Consider the following 17,559-nt stretch of genomic DNA (forward strand, 5'->3'; position numbering starts at 1 on the left):
ATCTGCATTAACAAGTTTGTCATGACAATTAGTACAAACAACAGCCGGAGGAATAGCTACCAAAAGTTTACAGCAGATACACTTAGCTTTGGTAGTTCCAGCACTAGACAGCGATTTTCCTGAAGTATCTTCTGACTCAGATGCAACGTGAGACATCTTGCAATATGTAAGAGAAAAAACAACATATAAAGCAAAATTTATCAAATTCCTTAAATGACAGTTTCAGGAATGGGAAAAAATGCCAATAAACAAGCTTCTAGTAACCAGAAGCAAAGAAAAAATGAGACTGAAATAATGTGTAGACAAAAGCGACGCCCATATTTTTTTAGCGCCAAATAAGACGCCCACATTATTTGGCGCCTAAATGCTTTTTGGCGCCAAAAATGATGCCACATCCGGAACGCCGACATTTTTGGCGCAAAAGGACGTCAAAAAAATGACGCAACTTCCGGCGACACGTATGACGCCGGAAACAGAAAAGATTTTTTGCGCAAAAAAAGTCCGCGCCAAGAATGACGCAATAAAATGAAGCATTTTCAGCCCCCGCGAGCCTAACAGCCCACAGGAAAAAAAGAGTCAAATTTTTAAGGTAAGAAAAAATGATTGATTCAAATGCATTATCCCAAATATGAAACTGACTGTCTGAAAATAAGGAATGTTGAACATCCTGAGTCAAGGCAAATAAATGTTTGAATACATATATTTAGAACTTTATAAATAAAGTGCCCAACCATAGCTTAGAGTGTCACAGAAAATAAGATTTACTTACCCCAGGACACTCATCTACATGTTTGTAGAAAGCCAAACCAGTACTGAAACGAAAATCAGCAGAGGTAATGGTATATAAATAAGAGTATATCGTCGATCTGAAAAGGGAGGTAAGAGATGAATCTCTACGACCGATAACAGAGAACCTATGAAATAGACCCCGTAGAAGGAGATCACTGCATTAAAATAGGCAATACTCTCCTCACATCCCTCTGACATTCACTGCACGCTGAGAGGAAAACTGGGCTCCAACTTGCTGCAGAGCGCATATCAACGTAGAATCTAGCACAAACTTACTTCACCACCTCCATAGGAGGCAAAGTTTGTAAAACTGAATTGTGGGTGTGGTGAGGGGTGTATTTATAGGCATTTTGAGGTTTGGGAAACTTTGCCCCTCCTGGTAGGAATGTATATCCCATACGTCACTAGCTCATGGACTCTTGCTAATTACATGAAAGAAATAGGGGACCGCCCATAGACAAGAAAAAACAGACGGGGGCCATGGACTCTCCCTATCCGGAAGGAAAGGAATTTATCTGGTAAGCATAAATTATGTTTTCCTTCCTAAGATAGGGAGAGTTAACGGCTTTATTCCTTACTGTTGGGAAAACTATACCCAAGCTCCAGAGGACACTGAATGAATAACGGGAGGGAACAAAAAAGAAGATGCAGACCCTATTCTGAGGGCACCACAGCCTGCAAAACTTTTCTCCCCAAAGCTGCTTCAGCCGAAGCAAAAACACCAAACTTGTAAAATTTTGAAAAAGTATGTGAGGACCAGGTAGCCGCCTTACAAATCCGATCCATAGAAGCCTCGTTCTTAAAGGCCCAAGAGGAAGCCACTGCTCTAGTGGAATGAGCCGTTATCCTCTCAGGAGGATGATGTCCCGCTGTCTCGTAAGCTAAGCGGATGACACTCCTTAACCAAAACGATAGGGAAGTCGAAGTAGCCTTCTGCCCCTTACGCTTCCCCGAATGGACAACAAACAAAGAGGAAGATTGTCTAAACTCCTTAGTAGCCTGAAGATAGAACTTCAAGGCGCAAACCACATCCAAATTGTGAAGTAAGCGTTCCTTCGATGAAGAAGGATTAGGACACAAGAAAGGAACCACAATCTCCTGATTGATGTTGCGATCTGACACAACCTTAGGAAGAAAACCTAATTTAGTACGTAAAACTGCCTTATCTGTATGAAAAACCTCTGCAAAGCAGAGATCTCAGAAACTCTGCGCGCATAGGCAATAGCCAATAAAAAAAGAACATTCAAAGATAACAATTTAATGTCAACGCAATGCAGAGGCTCAAACTGAACCTGTTGCAAAACCCGAAGAACAAGATTTAGGCTCCAAGGAGGAGTCCCAGATCTAAACACAAGTCTGATCCTAATCAGAGTCTTAACAAAGGACTGCACGTCTGGAAGCTTACCCAGTTTCTTGTGCAATAAAACCGACAGGGTCGAAATCTGTCCCCTCAGGGAACTAACAGAAAGGCCCTTCTCCAGCTCATCCTGGAAAAAAGATAAGATCCTGGCAACCTTAACTCTGTGCCAGGAAAAAAACAAGCTCTTCACACCAGAATAAGTAGGTCCTCCACATCTTGTGGTAGATACGCCGAGTAAATGGTTTACAAGCTTGAATAAGAGTATCAATGACACTCAGCAAAACCTCTATTGGCTAAGACTAAGCGTTCAATCTCCACGCATTCAGCATCAGAGAATCTAGATTTTGATAAACAAATGGGCCTTGTATCAGCAGATCTCTGCAACAAGCTAACTTCCATGGAGGAGATGAGAACATCCCCACTAGATCTGCGAACCACATCCTTCGTGGCCATGATGGAGCAATCAGGATTACCGACACCCGCTCCTGCTTGTTGCGGGCCACCACTCAAGTAAGAAGCGGTAATGAAGGGAAAATATATATGTTTGAACCTCCAGGGCACTGCTAGTGCATCTATTAGATCCGCTTGTGGGTCCTTTGACCTCGACCCGTACCTAGGTAGCTTGGTATTGAGACGGGACGCCATGAGATCTATCTCCGGCGTCCCCCAATTGCTGCATATCTCTGCAAACACCTCGGGATGGAGAGATCATTCCCCTGGATAGAAAGATTGCCTGCTGAGAAAATCCACCTCCCAGTTGTCCACACCCGGAATGTGGATCGCTGACAGCAAACAGCTGTGGGCTTCCGCCCACTCCAGAATCTGAGATACTTCCTTCATTGCCAAGGAATTTCTCTTTTCCCACCTGATGGTTGATGTAAGCTACCAAGGTTATATTGTCTGAATGGAATCTGATAAACTGGGATGAACCCAGAAGTGGTAAAGCCACAACCCCTGTGCCTTCCTGGCATCCCAAACAGCTCCCCTTCCGGATAGGCATGCGTCCGTAGTTACAATCTCCCAGGATGGTCATAAGAAGCACGTCCCTCGGGACAAATTATCTGGACAGAGCCATCAAGAGAGATTCTCTTGACCGGCTGTCTAATACAATCTGTTGAGACAGATCTGAATTATTGCCGTTCCACTGCCTCAGCATGCACAGTTGTAAAGGTCTGAGACGGAACCTGGCAAAAGTAATGATGTCCATGCAGGACACCATGAGACCAATCACCTCCATACACTGAGCCACAGAGGGACTCAAGGAGGTCCGGAGGGCAAGACATGCCGAAGTTAGCTTGCAATGTCTCTGGTCTGTTAGAAATATCCTCATAGATATGGAGTCTGTTATAGTACCCAGGAATTCCACCCTGGTACTTGGGAAAAGAAAACTCTTTTCCAAGTTTATCTTCCATCCATGTGATCGAAGAAAACTGAGAAGGGACTCCGAGAATTCTTCCGCAAGACGAAAGGATGGTGCTTGAACAGAATATCGTCCAAGTATGGGGCTACTGCAATACCCTGAGTTCTGGCAACGGCTAGAAGAGCTCCCAGAACCTTTGTGAAGATTCTTGGAGCAGTAGCTAGGCCAAACGGAAGGGCAATGAACTGGAAGTGCATGTCCAGGAATGCAAACCTCAGGAACTTAAAGTGTTCCCTGTGGATTGGAACATGAAGGTAAGCGTCCTTCAGATCTATAGTGGTCATAAACTGACCTTCCTGAAATAAAGGAAGGATGGACCTAATCATCTCCATCTTGAAGGAAGGGACACTGAGAAATTTCTTAAGCACTTTAGGTCGAGAATTGGGCGGAAAGTTCTCTCCTTCTTTGGGACCATGAAAGGGTTTTGAATAAAAACCCAAAACCTTTTTCATCGACAGGCACCAGGATAACAACTAAGGAGGATAGATCCCGAACGCACCCTAGAAAGGCATCCCTCTTTTCTGGTCTGGTAGACAGATTCTAGAGAAGGAATTTGCCCTGTGGCAGATGAGATTTGAAGCCTATTTTGTATCCCTGAGATACCACCTCCAGGACCCACGGATCCTGTACGTCCTTGAACCAGGCGTCTGAAAAAAAGAGACAGTCTGCCTCCTACATGACCCGATCACGGATCGGGGGCCGCCCCTTTCCTGCCGATTTGTTTTTGGCAGTCTTCTTTTTCGGTTGGATTTATTCCAGGACTGAGCCGGCTTCCAAGTACTCTTGGGTTGCTCGGGCTTGGAGGATGATTGTTATTGCGATTTGTCAGAACGAAAGAAACGAAAATTAGAAGATTGTTGTCCCTTAGACTTGTTCTTCTTATCTTGCGGTAGGAAGGCACCCTTGCCTCGGGTAACCGTAGAAATAATGGAGCCCAGGCCTGGACCAAATAAAATATTTCCCTTAAAGAAAGAGAAAGGAGTCTGAACTTAGAAGTCATATCCACAAACCAAGACTTCAACCAGAGTGCCCGGCGGGCTAGGACCGCAAAGCCAGAGGCCTTTGCATTTAGGCGAATAATTTGCATGTTCACATCACAGATAAAAGAATTAGCAATTCTCAGAGCTTCAATTCTGTCTTGAATATCCTCAAGGGGAAACTCCACCTCAATGACTTCCGACAAAGAGTCGCACCAGTAGGTAGCCACTCTGTCAACCGCCGGTTGAAACAAAAATCTGTATGTTGAAACATCTTTCTCAGAAAGGTTTCCATTTTCTTATCCATCGGCTCTCTGAACCAAGAAGTATCCTCAAGAGGTATAGTAGTACGTTTAGCAAGCGTAGAGATAGCACCATCCACCTTAGGAATGGAGCCTCACAAATCCAGTTGAGAGTCCGGGACCGGGAACAACTTTTTAAAAGTAGACGAGGGGGAAAAGGGAGAACCAATTCTTTCCCAATTGTTCTTAATAATGTTCGCCATCTTAACCGGCACAGGAAAAGTCAAAGGAACTTTCCTGTCTTCGTAAACTCTGTCTAATTTAGGTATCTTAGGTTGTTCAGGCAGCGCGGCCTCTGGAACCTCTAACGTAGACAGAACCTCCTTTAATAAAAAACGCAACTGCTCAATTTTAAATCTAAAGGACGGTTCCTCTGCAGCAGGAGGCTTAGACGCTAAGAAAGTTCACCCTCTGAAGCTACAGAGGTTAACTCATCGGATAACTGGGACATAATAGCTAAATCCGATAAATATTTAGATGACTCAGGGTTAGGAGAGCTATCTTTAACCTTTCTCTTGCGTTTGTTAGAGCGAGGTAATGCACTGAGGGCCGCAGACACTGCCGTTTGTAACTGCGCTGCAAAGTCTGCAGGAAGAAGGCCCCCTCCGGATGGAGGATTAGATGTGCTATGGGGAACTGCATGTGGAGTGGATAATGTAGCAAGGGTAGTAATCTCACGGGACGCCGAGTCCTGAGGGGTAGACGGCTTCCTCACAATATAAACAGGTATGATTTAGTACAGAAGGAATACCTTTTAACATGTCAGTCCTCAATAGCTCAGGTTATACCCACAAAAGGACACAAATAAAAACATTTTTTATTATAGAAAACTGCACCTTTATACTCCCAATGGCTGGGGCACTCACCACCTCCTAGACCCAGACAGTTAACAGAGGAAATGCTCTCCTCAGGTTCAAGTCTCAGCCGGAATGGAGGAAATGAACATAGACTACACCCGGTCACATGGAGTGCAATACAGTACTTCCCCTGTTATTACAAGTACAGCAAGTAATAGGAGCTGTGTAACACTTTCAAAAACGAAAGTGAAACTTGAAAGTGAAACCTGTTTGTTCCACCCAAAAACACAGTCTATCAGCCCAGGAAAAAAATCACACAAAGCAGCATGCAAATAAATAATACACTGATTAATTAACCCTAACTGTTAACCCCCTTAAGAGGATAACATAAATTATGCTTACCTGATAATTTTATTTTCTTCAGATGGAAAGAGTCCACAGCTGCATTCATTACTTTTGGGAATTCAGAACCTGGCCACCAGGACTGGTCAACAGGCTCCAGGAGACACCATCGCCCAGCAGTCGGTCTCCAAACAACACGCCTCTTACTAAAGAAAGGGAACAAGCTACTGTAATGTTCCACAGAGAAGGAAAGACATGGAGAAGGGACTCAAGGCGATGCTCATCATATCAACCTCGAAAGGAGGAAGGCTGAGTAGACCTCACCGGGGATCGACTTGCAACTCTCCGTTTGCTACAGTGCAGAGTAGCCACAGTGCATTAGTATGCTGAGCTATCTGTCCAGCTAACATAAGTAACTCCAGACCAACAGAAACCCACCAGTCTCATAGAAACAAGGGGAGGCAATGCCCAGACCCCAGAATAACAGAAACCACAGGATAAGGCCGGGAGTCTGAAACAGAGATGATCTTCCCCCAACACAATGCAACCACACTCTAAAAAGTAACTGAAGACGAAGGTCCCCAAGTCGCAAAAAGGTAGCTCAGAATACCAAAATATTCAGAAACAAAACCTCGTGCAGCAAGCTCAGATAGGTCTGACGAACAACACCTGAAGCAAAAACACTGCACGCTGCAGTCATCTAAAAATGACTATGAAACTTAAATACTTGCAGGGCAAGCTGAAGACCGGATCCTTCAGAATGCTAAGTATCCACTAACCAGTGGATAACGTTGCAGGCTATCTAAGAGCCGCCAGTCCTTCCCACAAATCCTGAACATGGAGAAAGGAGAAACCTCAAGAGGCTTACCGTACCTCAAATGCTCCGAGGTCGAATTCAGCAGAGCAACAGATCTAGGCTACGACAAAGTCCAGCAATTTCTCTAGAGCCCAAAGGCGCCAAGGGCAACACTAAGGGAAATGAGAACGAGAACAGTCACCCGAGAGTAGAAGAAAGCCTTGTCTCCATAATCCTTACAGATTAACGTTCCAGAGGACCACACCCAAGGGAGAAGAATGCAAAGCATCCCGAACCCAGGCAGAAAAACATTCCCTAAACAAAAAGCTTGGAAAAAGAGACAACACCTCCTATCGCCTCTGACATGGAGACAACTAACTCCTAAATGGAAGACACAGCCTCACGCCCTTCACTTCCTAATGAAGCGGCCAAAGCCGCCAGAAAAACCGGATGAAGTCCAGAAAGTCTCGACCCAAAGGAAGAGAACCTCTAAAAGGAACAAGTCCTAAAAGGACACTTCCAAAGAGATCATGAAAAGCAAAACCGTAAGGGTGGCGGTATGAAGGACCTAAATCCTCCAAGCCTCCAACCCACAACGGGAAGGAACAATCTAGTTCCCATAAAAATAATAAATGACTTAACATGTTGCCGCGGAGTCCCGGCCCACTAGATTGAAAGGCGAATGAGGACTGAACCAATCCCCCATGCCCCTAAGCAACCACGGACCCTCAAGTCCTCTCAGGATGCTAGTTGAAGCTTGTAAAATAAAACAAGAAAACAACACAAATCATATTGTGATCACTAGGCACCCTCACCGGACCAACCAGACATAAAAAGGCGCCATGTGTCTGAACTAGGCCTCAAAGACAGAAGGATTTGTACCTAGTCAGGACCAGCCTGAAACCAAGGGCCCCAGCACTGTCAGGGCCACATAGAGAGTTTCCCCCGAGATGAAGGGATAAAGAACAGTCAGACAGACATTTGTTAACAGTGCGACCACAAAATCGCCAGTATCAATTCCAGAGAAGAAAGTTCCCGAAGGAAACATCACACCACAACCTGAGCTTTAGACCAAATAAAAATCATCCTCACCAGATGAAGATAAAAGATAAGGCAACCCGTAGGTTATCGCCCAGGAAGTACGGACAGCCCCGCAAGACCAGCACAACAGGGGTCCAAGACTTCTAAGCTCAGAACTGGAACAGGATACACAAATAACAGACTATAAGAAGATTACTTCATCCCTTTATGTATATGCATGCAAGCCAGTCGAAGATTAAGACTGAGAATCCCTCGACCCATTAAGAGTGGGATCCAGCCGCGCCAAAAACGTGCCTTAGTAGAACACAAAGGCGCGCTAGTCTATAACGAAAGGCGCAACATACCTCCTCTGGGACAAAAGAAAACACTGGCCCCGAAGGTTGACCCCCTAAGGCCTCAGGGGCAGTTGCTCCCCTGGAGGGCTGAACTGGACCAGGCGATCCCACGCCTGACTAGACCAGGTTAATGGAACATGGACAATATCATAAGAACACTCCCGGGAGGTTAGGTGCAGATGAGCCAGCGCCAAAGATATGGCCATGCGGAACCGTGTCGTAATCTCCGGTGGGAATAGGCCACACTCCATAAAAGGATAAGTAACATTTAGGTTACCTGCATGCGTAGTAAGAGTTGGTGGTAGGGAACGCGTCTCGTGGGAAATAGAAACCCCAGAGGTGGATGGTTCAGTAGGCACCTGATTCCTCGATCCCAAGGAATAGAGCACTCTAAAATGGCATTCGGAACATAACTGATGGGCATGTATCACCCGGGCCAATTCATATTCTTCGCAATAAGTAGAGTCTGAATCAGAGACATCCGTCTCCAAAAAATCAGAATCCTCCATAACTGGGACACCAAATAAAAAATGGACCAATAAGAAAAATCTAAACGGCACCTTACACTCACAATGGCTGGGGCACTCACCACCTCCAGAGAACCAGACACCAGCGGACCAGGATATCTCCGTCGCCACACGGTCAGGAATTCGGAAATGGAGTCACAAGGTAAACCGTGCAGTCCATGCAAAAGCGCACCCCGACCGTAAAGGCTGCGTCACTAGACATAAGCCGTTATGTTCCAAAATAGCCATTAGACGAAGAAACACTACACAGTAGCAGACAGAATCACATAACAAACATGATTATAAACTACCCTGTTCAATAACCCCCCCTCAGGAGATATTAACCCTTGATTCCTAGATACAAAAGGGAGTCTCACTGAGAACCTATGTTAAAGTTATCCCCGAAAGGTTGTAGCCCCTCTCGGATAAACAGTTGTAAAATGAAACAATCTTACCGGAATCTATGCCGTGGAACAGTAACACGGCCCTTCAAGTGTGACAGATAGTAGCCTCGTTTCTGCCATGGACATGAGAGAAAAAAGCAGGCAGCGAAACTCGTCAACACTGATTGCTTGTGGAGCTGTTAATATGAGTCGGGATGGTTTCGCAGAAAGACTCTCCCTGCATCTCCGGACTCTAACTTTCACCCATGCTCTCACTGAGAGGCTGACAGGACTACTTAAAACTCCAGTCCCACGCCGAAGAGTACTACCCTCCATAAGAGACTATCGAAAACTTCTGACACTTCTCTGCCAACCTCCTGGGACGAAAGGCAAAGAATGACTGGGGGATGAGGGGAGTGGGAGAAGTATTTAAGTCTTTGGCTGGGGTGTCTTTGCCTCCTCCTAGTGGCCAGGTTCTGAATTCCCAAAAGTAATGAATGCAGCTGTGGACTCTTCATTTATAAAGAAAATTAACCCTGGATCCTATCAAGGTATAAAGGAGCCACACTGTGACCCTGTTATAGCGTTTTATGTGTAAAAATTGAAACAATCTTACCTCCAGAATCCATGCTGTGGAACAGAACACAGCATCTCAAGTGTGACAGTCTTATAGCAACGCTCCTAACATGGACTTGAGTTAGAGAAAGCATGCAGTGAAACTCGTCAACACGGATTGCTTAGGAGCTGTTAGCAGTAGTCTGGATGGTTTTGCAGAAAAACTTTCCCTGCATCTCCAGACTTTCATCAATCCTCTCACTGAGAGGTTGACATGACTACTTAAAACTCTAGTCCTATCTCGAAGGGCAGATACCCTTTTTCAGGACTCTCTGAATCTTCTGACACTTCTCTACCACCTCCTAATGTGACGAAAGGCAAAGAATGACTGGGGTAATGAGGAAGTGGGAGGGATATTTAAGCCTTTGGCTGGGGTGTCTGTCTCCACTTGGTGGCCAGGTGTTGTATTTCCAAACAGTAAGGAATGAAGCTGTGGACTCTCCCTATCTTAGAAAGGAAATTATATATATATTTTTTTGTGTGAGCCATTAAAAATTACTGCATTTTCTAATGCAGCCCTCCCATGTCCAGGAGCTCACAAGTAATTTTACAAAATAAATAAAATTATAATTATTACTACTTGGCTGAAAATCTTTTGCAGTGAATAACTACCTTGATTCTGGAACCCATGGACATCACTAAGTTCTGGCTTTCCTCCGTAGTGATGCTTTGCCAGACCTTTACTGCAACTGTCTTTAGTTGCTGCTTATTTGTGGGTCTTTCTGCATTCATATCTACCTTCAGCAAGTAAAATGCATGTTCAATTGGGTATAAGTCGGGTGACTGACTTAGATTTTCAAGGCAAAAAGGAGTGCAATATTCTTGAATGGCTATTTGGTTGCCTTTGCAGTATATTTTAGGTCAATCTCCCACTGTACTGAAAAGCTCTGCCCTATCAATTTTGCAGCATTTGGCTGAATCTGAGCAGAAAGTATAGCCTTTTACATTTTGGAATTCACGTTGCTGCTTATGCCATCAGTCACATCATCAATACACACTTGTGACCCAGTTCCAATGGGAAATATACATGTCCATGCCATAATACTTCCTCAACTTTTTTTCACAAATGTAGTATGCTTAACATCATGCGCCATTCCTTCCCTTCTCCATACACTTCTCTTCCAACTACTAATAATTCTGGTACAGTTTAATTTTAGCTTCATCTGTTCAAAGAATACAGTTCCAGAACTAGGCAGGCCTTTTTTTTGTATATTTTTATGGCAAAGTCTATTCTGGCCTTCATAGTCTTAAGACTTACCAATGGTTTGCACCTTGTAATATATCGTAATAGGATAATATAATCGTATAGGATCTGGCGAATTGCAGACCGCGAGCCTGAAGGCTTGTGCGGAAACAGGGGCATCAAGCTCCATTCAGAGCTTAATAATTTGGCCCCTATGTATAAACTTACATAACTTATGCTGACTGTAGACTTTGACAATGATACGTTTACGTCCTGGAGAGTGTTCTTGACTTGGCTAGATGTTGCAACGGGTTTTTTCTTCATCAAGGAAAGAATTTTGCAATTATCTACCACAGTTGTCTTCAATTGTCCTTCAAGGCCTTTTAACATTGCTTAGCTCACTGGTGTGTTTTTTTTAAAATAAAATTTACCAAATTGTTGATTTGGCCACTTCTGATGTTTCTGCTATCTCTATTATGGGTTTGTTTTATTAATTTTTTTCAGCCTAATGATGGGTTGCTTTACTTGTATTGACAGCTATTTGGATCTCACATTGAGAGCAACAGTTTTTACATGCAAATTCCACATCTGAAATCATCGCCAGACCTTTAAAGTTAATTGTTAGTAAAATAAGGAGGAAACAGTGGACACCTGGCCAACAGCTTCTCAGTCAATTATAATTCATTCACCCAATTTGTATATAAATAAAGTGCAAATTTTTAGCTTTAATTTGATTGTAAGCCCACATTTATTATATAACTTCAACTCCAATCCTCTTTTTTATGGCAATTAAATTAACTATAACTTTATCAATGTCCAAATACTTATGGACCTTACCTGTATTTAGTAGGTTTTTTCCACAAGTTTTTTTTTTTGTTTTTTGTTTTAAATTTGAGGTTTAAATCAAGTTATTTAACAATATACTGTAATAAAGTACAAATGTAATACAATATCAAATGTTTACTTTAGTCCATAAAGGGACATTTGGAAATTATTTTATTTTAAAATATAACATTTAGACAGCATGCCAAACCAGATATAATCCTTCTCAAGTAAACATAGAATAATGATTAATGTAGAAGGAATCCTGAAATAAAGGAGACCACACATGGATTGCATAATCCTCATTTTAAATATCTTAAAAAATATGCTCACAAAAAACTATCGGCTAGATTACGAGTCTTGCGGTATGAGTAAAAAAGCAGCGTTAAGGCTCTTTTTCACTACCACTGGTATTACGAGTCTTGCAGGTATAGCTGTACTGCACACTTTTTTGGCAGTAACGCAACGTAACCACTGCAGCTTTTATAAAGTCATTTTTCAATGGAACTTCCATAGCGCTGGTATTACGAGTTTGCCTGGGAGGCCAAAAAGTGAGCGGTACACCCTATACCGTCAAGATCCATACCGTAAACTGAAAGTCAGTAGTTATGAGTTTTACGCTACAAAGCCGTAACATAAAACTCATAACTAAAGTGTTACAAAGTACACTAACACCCAAAACTACCTATTAGCCCCTAAACCGAGGCCCCCCCGCATTGCAAACACTAACAAATTTATTAACCCCTAATCTGCCGCTCCGGACATCGCCGCCACTATAATAAACATATTAACCCCTAACCGCCGCACTCCCGCATCGTAAACACTAGTTAAATATTATTAACCCCTAATCTGCCGCCCCCAATGTCGTCGTTACCTACATTTATTAACCCCTAATCTGCCGCCCCCAACATCGCCGCCACCTGACACCCACAATGGCTGGGGCACTCACCACCTCCTATGAACCAGACACCAGCGGACTAGAATTCTCCTTTGCCACACAGTCAGGAATGCGGAAATGGGAGACCAGAACGTAGACATGCCCGGTCACAAGGTGAACCGTACAGTCCAAAAAAAGCACGCCCAACCGTAAGGCACGTCACTTCGAAAGGCTGTTATATTCCAAAAGCCACGAGCCCAGTTAACACTATACATAAGCAGATTGAATCACATAACAAACATAATTAAAAAAAACCCTGTTCAATAATCCCCCTCAGGAGATATTAACCCTTGATTCCAAGATACTAAAGGAGTCCCACTGAGACCCTGTATTTTTCATGTGAGTTCACAGGAACAAATGAGTTACAGTACATTCATGAATAAGTAAAATGAAACGATTTTACCGAAATCTACGCTGTGGAACAGGAACACGGCCCTTCAAGTGTGGTGGATAGTAGCCTCGCCTCCGCCATGGACTTGAGAGAAGAAAGCAGGCAGTGAAGCAAAGTTCGACAACGCCGATTGCTTGTGGAGTTGTTAAAATGAGTCGGGATGGTTTCGCAGAAAGACTCTTCATGTATCTCCGGACTCTAACTTTCGAAGCCCTCACTGAGAGACTGACAGGATTACTTAAAACTCCCGTCCCCTGTTGAAGAGTACTACCCTCCATAAGAGACGAAAACAAACATCTGACACTTCTCTGCCAACCTCCTGGGACGAAAGACAAAGAATGACTGGGGGATTAGGGAAGTGGGAGGAGTATTTAAGCCTTTGGCTGTGGTGTCTTTGCCTCCTCCTGGTGGCTAGGTTCTTATTTCCCAAAAGAAATTAATGCAGCTGTGGACTCTTTCCATTTAAGAAAACAGAGCACTCTGTAATTTTCATATGAATACTTTCTTAAAGCAAAGAAACAGCTGAGGATGAAAACCCGATAATCCGCTATTGGTCAGTACACTCTCAATATGACCTGGACGTCACGATCACACCCCAGGAGAATAACAGGTGTGTGGCGTGTCAGAGTTGAGACAGACAAGCGGAGAAAGTGAAGCTTTAGAATTTCGGTGAGTCCTTCTAAGAAGGAAGATTTTCAGTTATCGCATTCTTGTGTATATTTATACGGCATATTGGACTATTTCCATCACCACTCACGAGTTACATTTTGAACGGTAAATATTACCGGACCTACTAAGCCATACACAGAGACTTGTGCATCTGCTCTACTTCTGCTACTAGTATTCCCCACACAGTGGAAACTATTGAAGTGGATATTTTTGGAGTCAAACATAAAATCTAAACCAACCACATATAGTTACCCTATTGAGGGCTCCCAATACAGTTATTTAGTCTGCGACTGATACCATACAATTTGCATTATCTAAATACATCCCTCTGAATGTTATATATAAATGTGTACACATATATATGATTTATGTTTGATAGATGTTTTTAGATACTTATCTTATTGATTTTTCATTGTATTTACCACCGGTGGTAGCGTATTTTATTGTATTTTATTTTTTCTCATTTTCATTTTATTGTTAGTTAAATTATAAAATTGTGCATTTTTAACTAAATCTTGTGTTATCCAGCAGCCTATTTTGGCGCTTCTTCTTTTTATTTACATATATTTTTGTCTTGAGAGGTTGGGATATCACCTCTTTATAAGAGATAGCCAGGCTGGTTATAATGTGAAACACACTGTTTTTTTTGCTATATTAAATTATATGTTAATCTGCATACTTTCCTAATGCAATTATTTATTGCATTTAAGTGCACAGAATTTAAATTAGTCTGATTGGTTCATTATATCATGTGTTAACATAATAAGACCTAATCAAGATCACTGGAGCAATATGCTTAAAGGGACAAATCACTTGAAACTGATGCAGTATAACTGTAAAAAGCTGACAGGAAAATATCACCTGAGCATCTCTATGTAAAAAAGGAAGATATTTTACCTCACAATCTCCTCAGCTCAGCAGAGTAAGTTCTGTGTAAAAAGTTATACTCAGCTGCAGGTAAAAAAAATGAAAAAAAAATGAAGAAATGAACTGCAGCCAATCAGCATCAGAAGTGCTGAGGTCATGAACTCTTTTATGATCTCATGAGATTTGACTTAGCTCTCATGAGATTTCATAGTAAGCTTCCTTTACCTGATTGGTGAAATAATATGAGAGTGCACGAGGCTCATCCCCTAAGCTGTCCTAGGACAGACATACTAATATGCTGCTTAGAAATCCTTTACAATGGGAGGTGGCTACTGAGGAACTTTTGAGGTAAAATATCTTTCTTTTTTACATAGAGATGTTCAGGTGATATTTTCTAGTCAGATTTTTACAGCTATGCTGCATCACTTTCAAGTGTTTAAACATTTGGGTATTATGGCCCTTTAAGATGTGATTAGAATGTTTTTGGTGCTTCTATAAATCTATTAAAAAAAAACTTGCTAGATGACCTTGTATGCATAACCACCATTACTTCTTTTGGGTCAGTTCCCGTGCCTGCTCTATTGTACTGTGTGGGGATATTCACAACAGTGCTGTGCAATCTTCCATCACTGGTCTACAGGCCCACAACAAACTGAGTAAACACGGAGCAATGCTCTATAGACAGGAGAGAGAACCACACACACGGATCGACAGGACAGGATAGTGGGTTTATAGTGAATACAAATTGTTCTTATTCTGCTTTTTACTTTAACTACACATAAACAAAATTTTCTTCATGTTCTGACCTTCTGCATAAGATTTATTCTAAAAAGTAGCTCATCTTCTGTTCAGAACTCTATTGTGTTATCATACTGTATAAGTGAAGAGTAGATAACACAAGGAAAGTTAGTGTCTAAACTTACATTCATGAATGTGCGAGTCCAGAGTCTTGATCTAATATATAAGATGGCACTTTTTCCTTTTTCCAGTTGTCCAATGTGACAAGTAATATTAAGACAATCTGCAGTTCCACAACCCTGTATTAGAGAAAAAAAATGTTATCATGTATTGTATGAATGCAATTAAATGCTTTAAAAGGTACAGTCTAGTCAAAATTAAACTTTCATGATTCAGACAGGGCATGTCATTTTAGACAACTTTCCAATTTACTTTTATCATCAAATTTGCTTTTTTCTCTTGGTATTATTAGTTGAAAGCTAAACCTAGGTATGCTCATATGCTAATTTCTAAGCCCTTGAAGGCCGTCTCTTATCTGAATGCATTTGACATTCTTTCACAGCTAGAGGGTGTTAGTTCATGTCTTCCATATAGATAACATTGTGCTTAAGCCAGTGGAGTTACGTATGAGGGGGCACTGATTGGATAAAATGCAAGTCTGTCTAAAGAAATTAAATAAGTGGGCAGTTTGCAGAGGCTTAGGTACAAGGTAATCACAGGGGTAAAAAGTATATTAATATCACAGTGTTAATTATGCAAATCCAGGGAATGGGTATTAATGGAATTATCTAACTTTTTAAACAATAAAAATTCTGGAGTAGACTGTCCCTTTAAAACTTGCTGTTTAATTTAAACCAAGCAAAAGGTTCACTTCGAAGCTGATTGTGAGCAGGGTGTGGTCGTATAACATTCCTGATTGGCTCACTGACCATACACATCTTAGGGCCAGATTACAAGTGGAGCGGTATTTAATGCTCCCGCTCGAGGGTTAACTCTGCTAGAAGTAAGCTTTTTGCGGGCACCGGGTGGCATAAGTATTACAAGTTGAAAGTAAAATGTTTTCACTCACGCAATAACCCGGCGCACGTAAAAAGCTGAACTTAGAATATTGCACGCATGATAACCTATTCCCTCATAGAACCCGATCACATATTCTCAAGTGTGTTAACCCAACATGAAAATATGAATATTTCACATTCCAATGTTCTTTACATAGAAGAATATGTTCTATATATTCATAAATACATATTTCTATGTATATCTGATGTTTTTTTGCACAAATATATATATATATATTCCATTCCAGAAAAGGCACTCGCTGGTCTTGTTTTGTAAAACATAGCATTTATTGCATTGTCAAATGTCAAAATTCAGTTCCACAGTGAGAACCTAAAAACAACATTGTTTTTACAAAACAAGACCAGCGAGTGCCTTTTTTGGAATGGAATATTAATTTTTATATGAAAGTGCACCCTGGCAATTGAGATATTCTATATAGACTGTGCTTATCCTTCTTTGGAAGTTTTATTGTATGTAGCTATATATATATATATATATATATATATATATATATATATATATATATACACACACACACACATATACATATACACACACATATTTATAAATACATATAACATATTCCCTTATTTAAAGAACATTGGCATATTGTTTTGCATGTCTTATGTATGTAAATTTGTATTTATTTGTTTATATGTAAATACATATATACACATAAATACATAGGTACACACACACACACACACACACACACACACACACACACACATATATATATATATACATACACACACACACACAGTGGATATAAAAAGTCTACACACCCCTGTTAAAATGTCAGGTTTCTGTGATGTAAAAAAATGAGACAAAGATAAATCATTTCAGAACTTTTTCCACTTTTAATGTGACCTATAAACTGTACAGCTTGATTGAAAAACAAACTGAAACTTCTAGGTGGAGGGAAGTAAAAATAAAAAACTAAAATAATATGGTTATAACTGGTGATGTAGCTGTGCTTAGAATTAAGCAATCACATTCAAAATCCTGTTAAATTGGAGTCAGTACACACCTGCCATCATTTAAAGTGCCTCTGATTAACCCCAAATAAAGTTCAGCTGTTCTAGTAGGTCTTTCCTGACATTTTCTTAGTCACAACCTACACAAAAGCCATGTTCCACAGAGAGCTTCCAAAGCATCAGAGGGATCTCATTGTTAAAAGGTATCAGTCAGGAGAACGGTACAAAATAATTTCCAAGGCATTAGATATAC

At 41.5% G+C, this 17,559-nt stretch overlaps 1 protein-coding gene across 1 annotated transcript in view; it reads right to left on the reverse strand.

Moving 5' to 3' along the window:
• Window positions 1–17,559, reverse strand: part of ITGAV (integrin subunit alpha V) — a 242,984-nt gene that overhangs the window by 22,648 nt on the left and 202,777 nt on the right. Inside the window, exon 27 of the mRNA XM_053698539.1 lies at window positions 15,456–15,569. Within this exon, the coding sequence (XP_053554514.1) occupies window positions 15,456–15,569 (114 nt within the window). The remainder of the gene's footprint in view (window positions 1–15,455; window positions 15,570–17,559) is intronic.

The sequence above is a fragment of the Bombina bombina genome, chromosome 1 (genome assembly GCF_027579735.1).
Source record: "Bombina bombina isolate aBomBom1 chromosome 1, aBomBom1.pri, whole genome shotgun sequence".
Taxonomy (NCBI): Eukaryota; Metazoa; Chordata; class Amphibia; order Anura; family Bombinatoridae; genus Bombina; species Bombina bombina.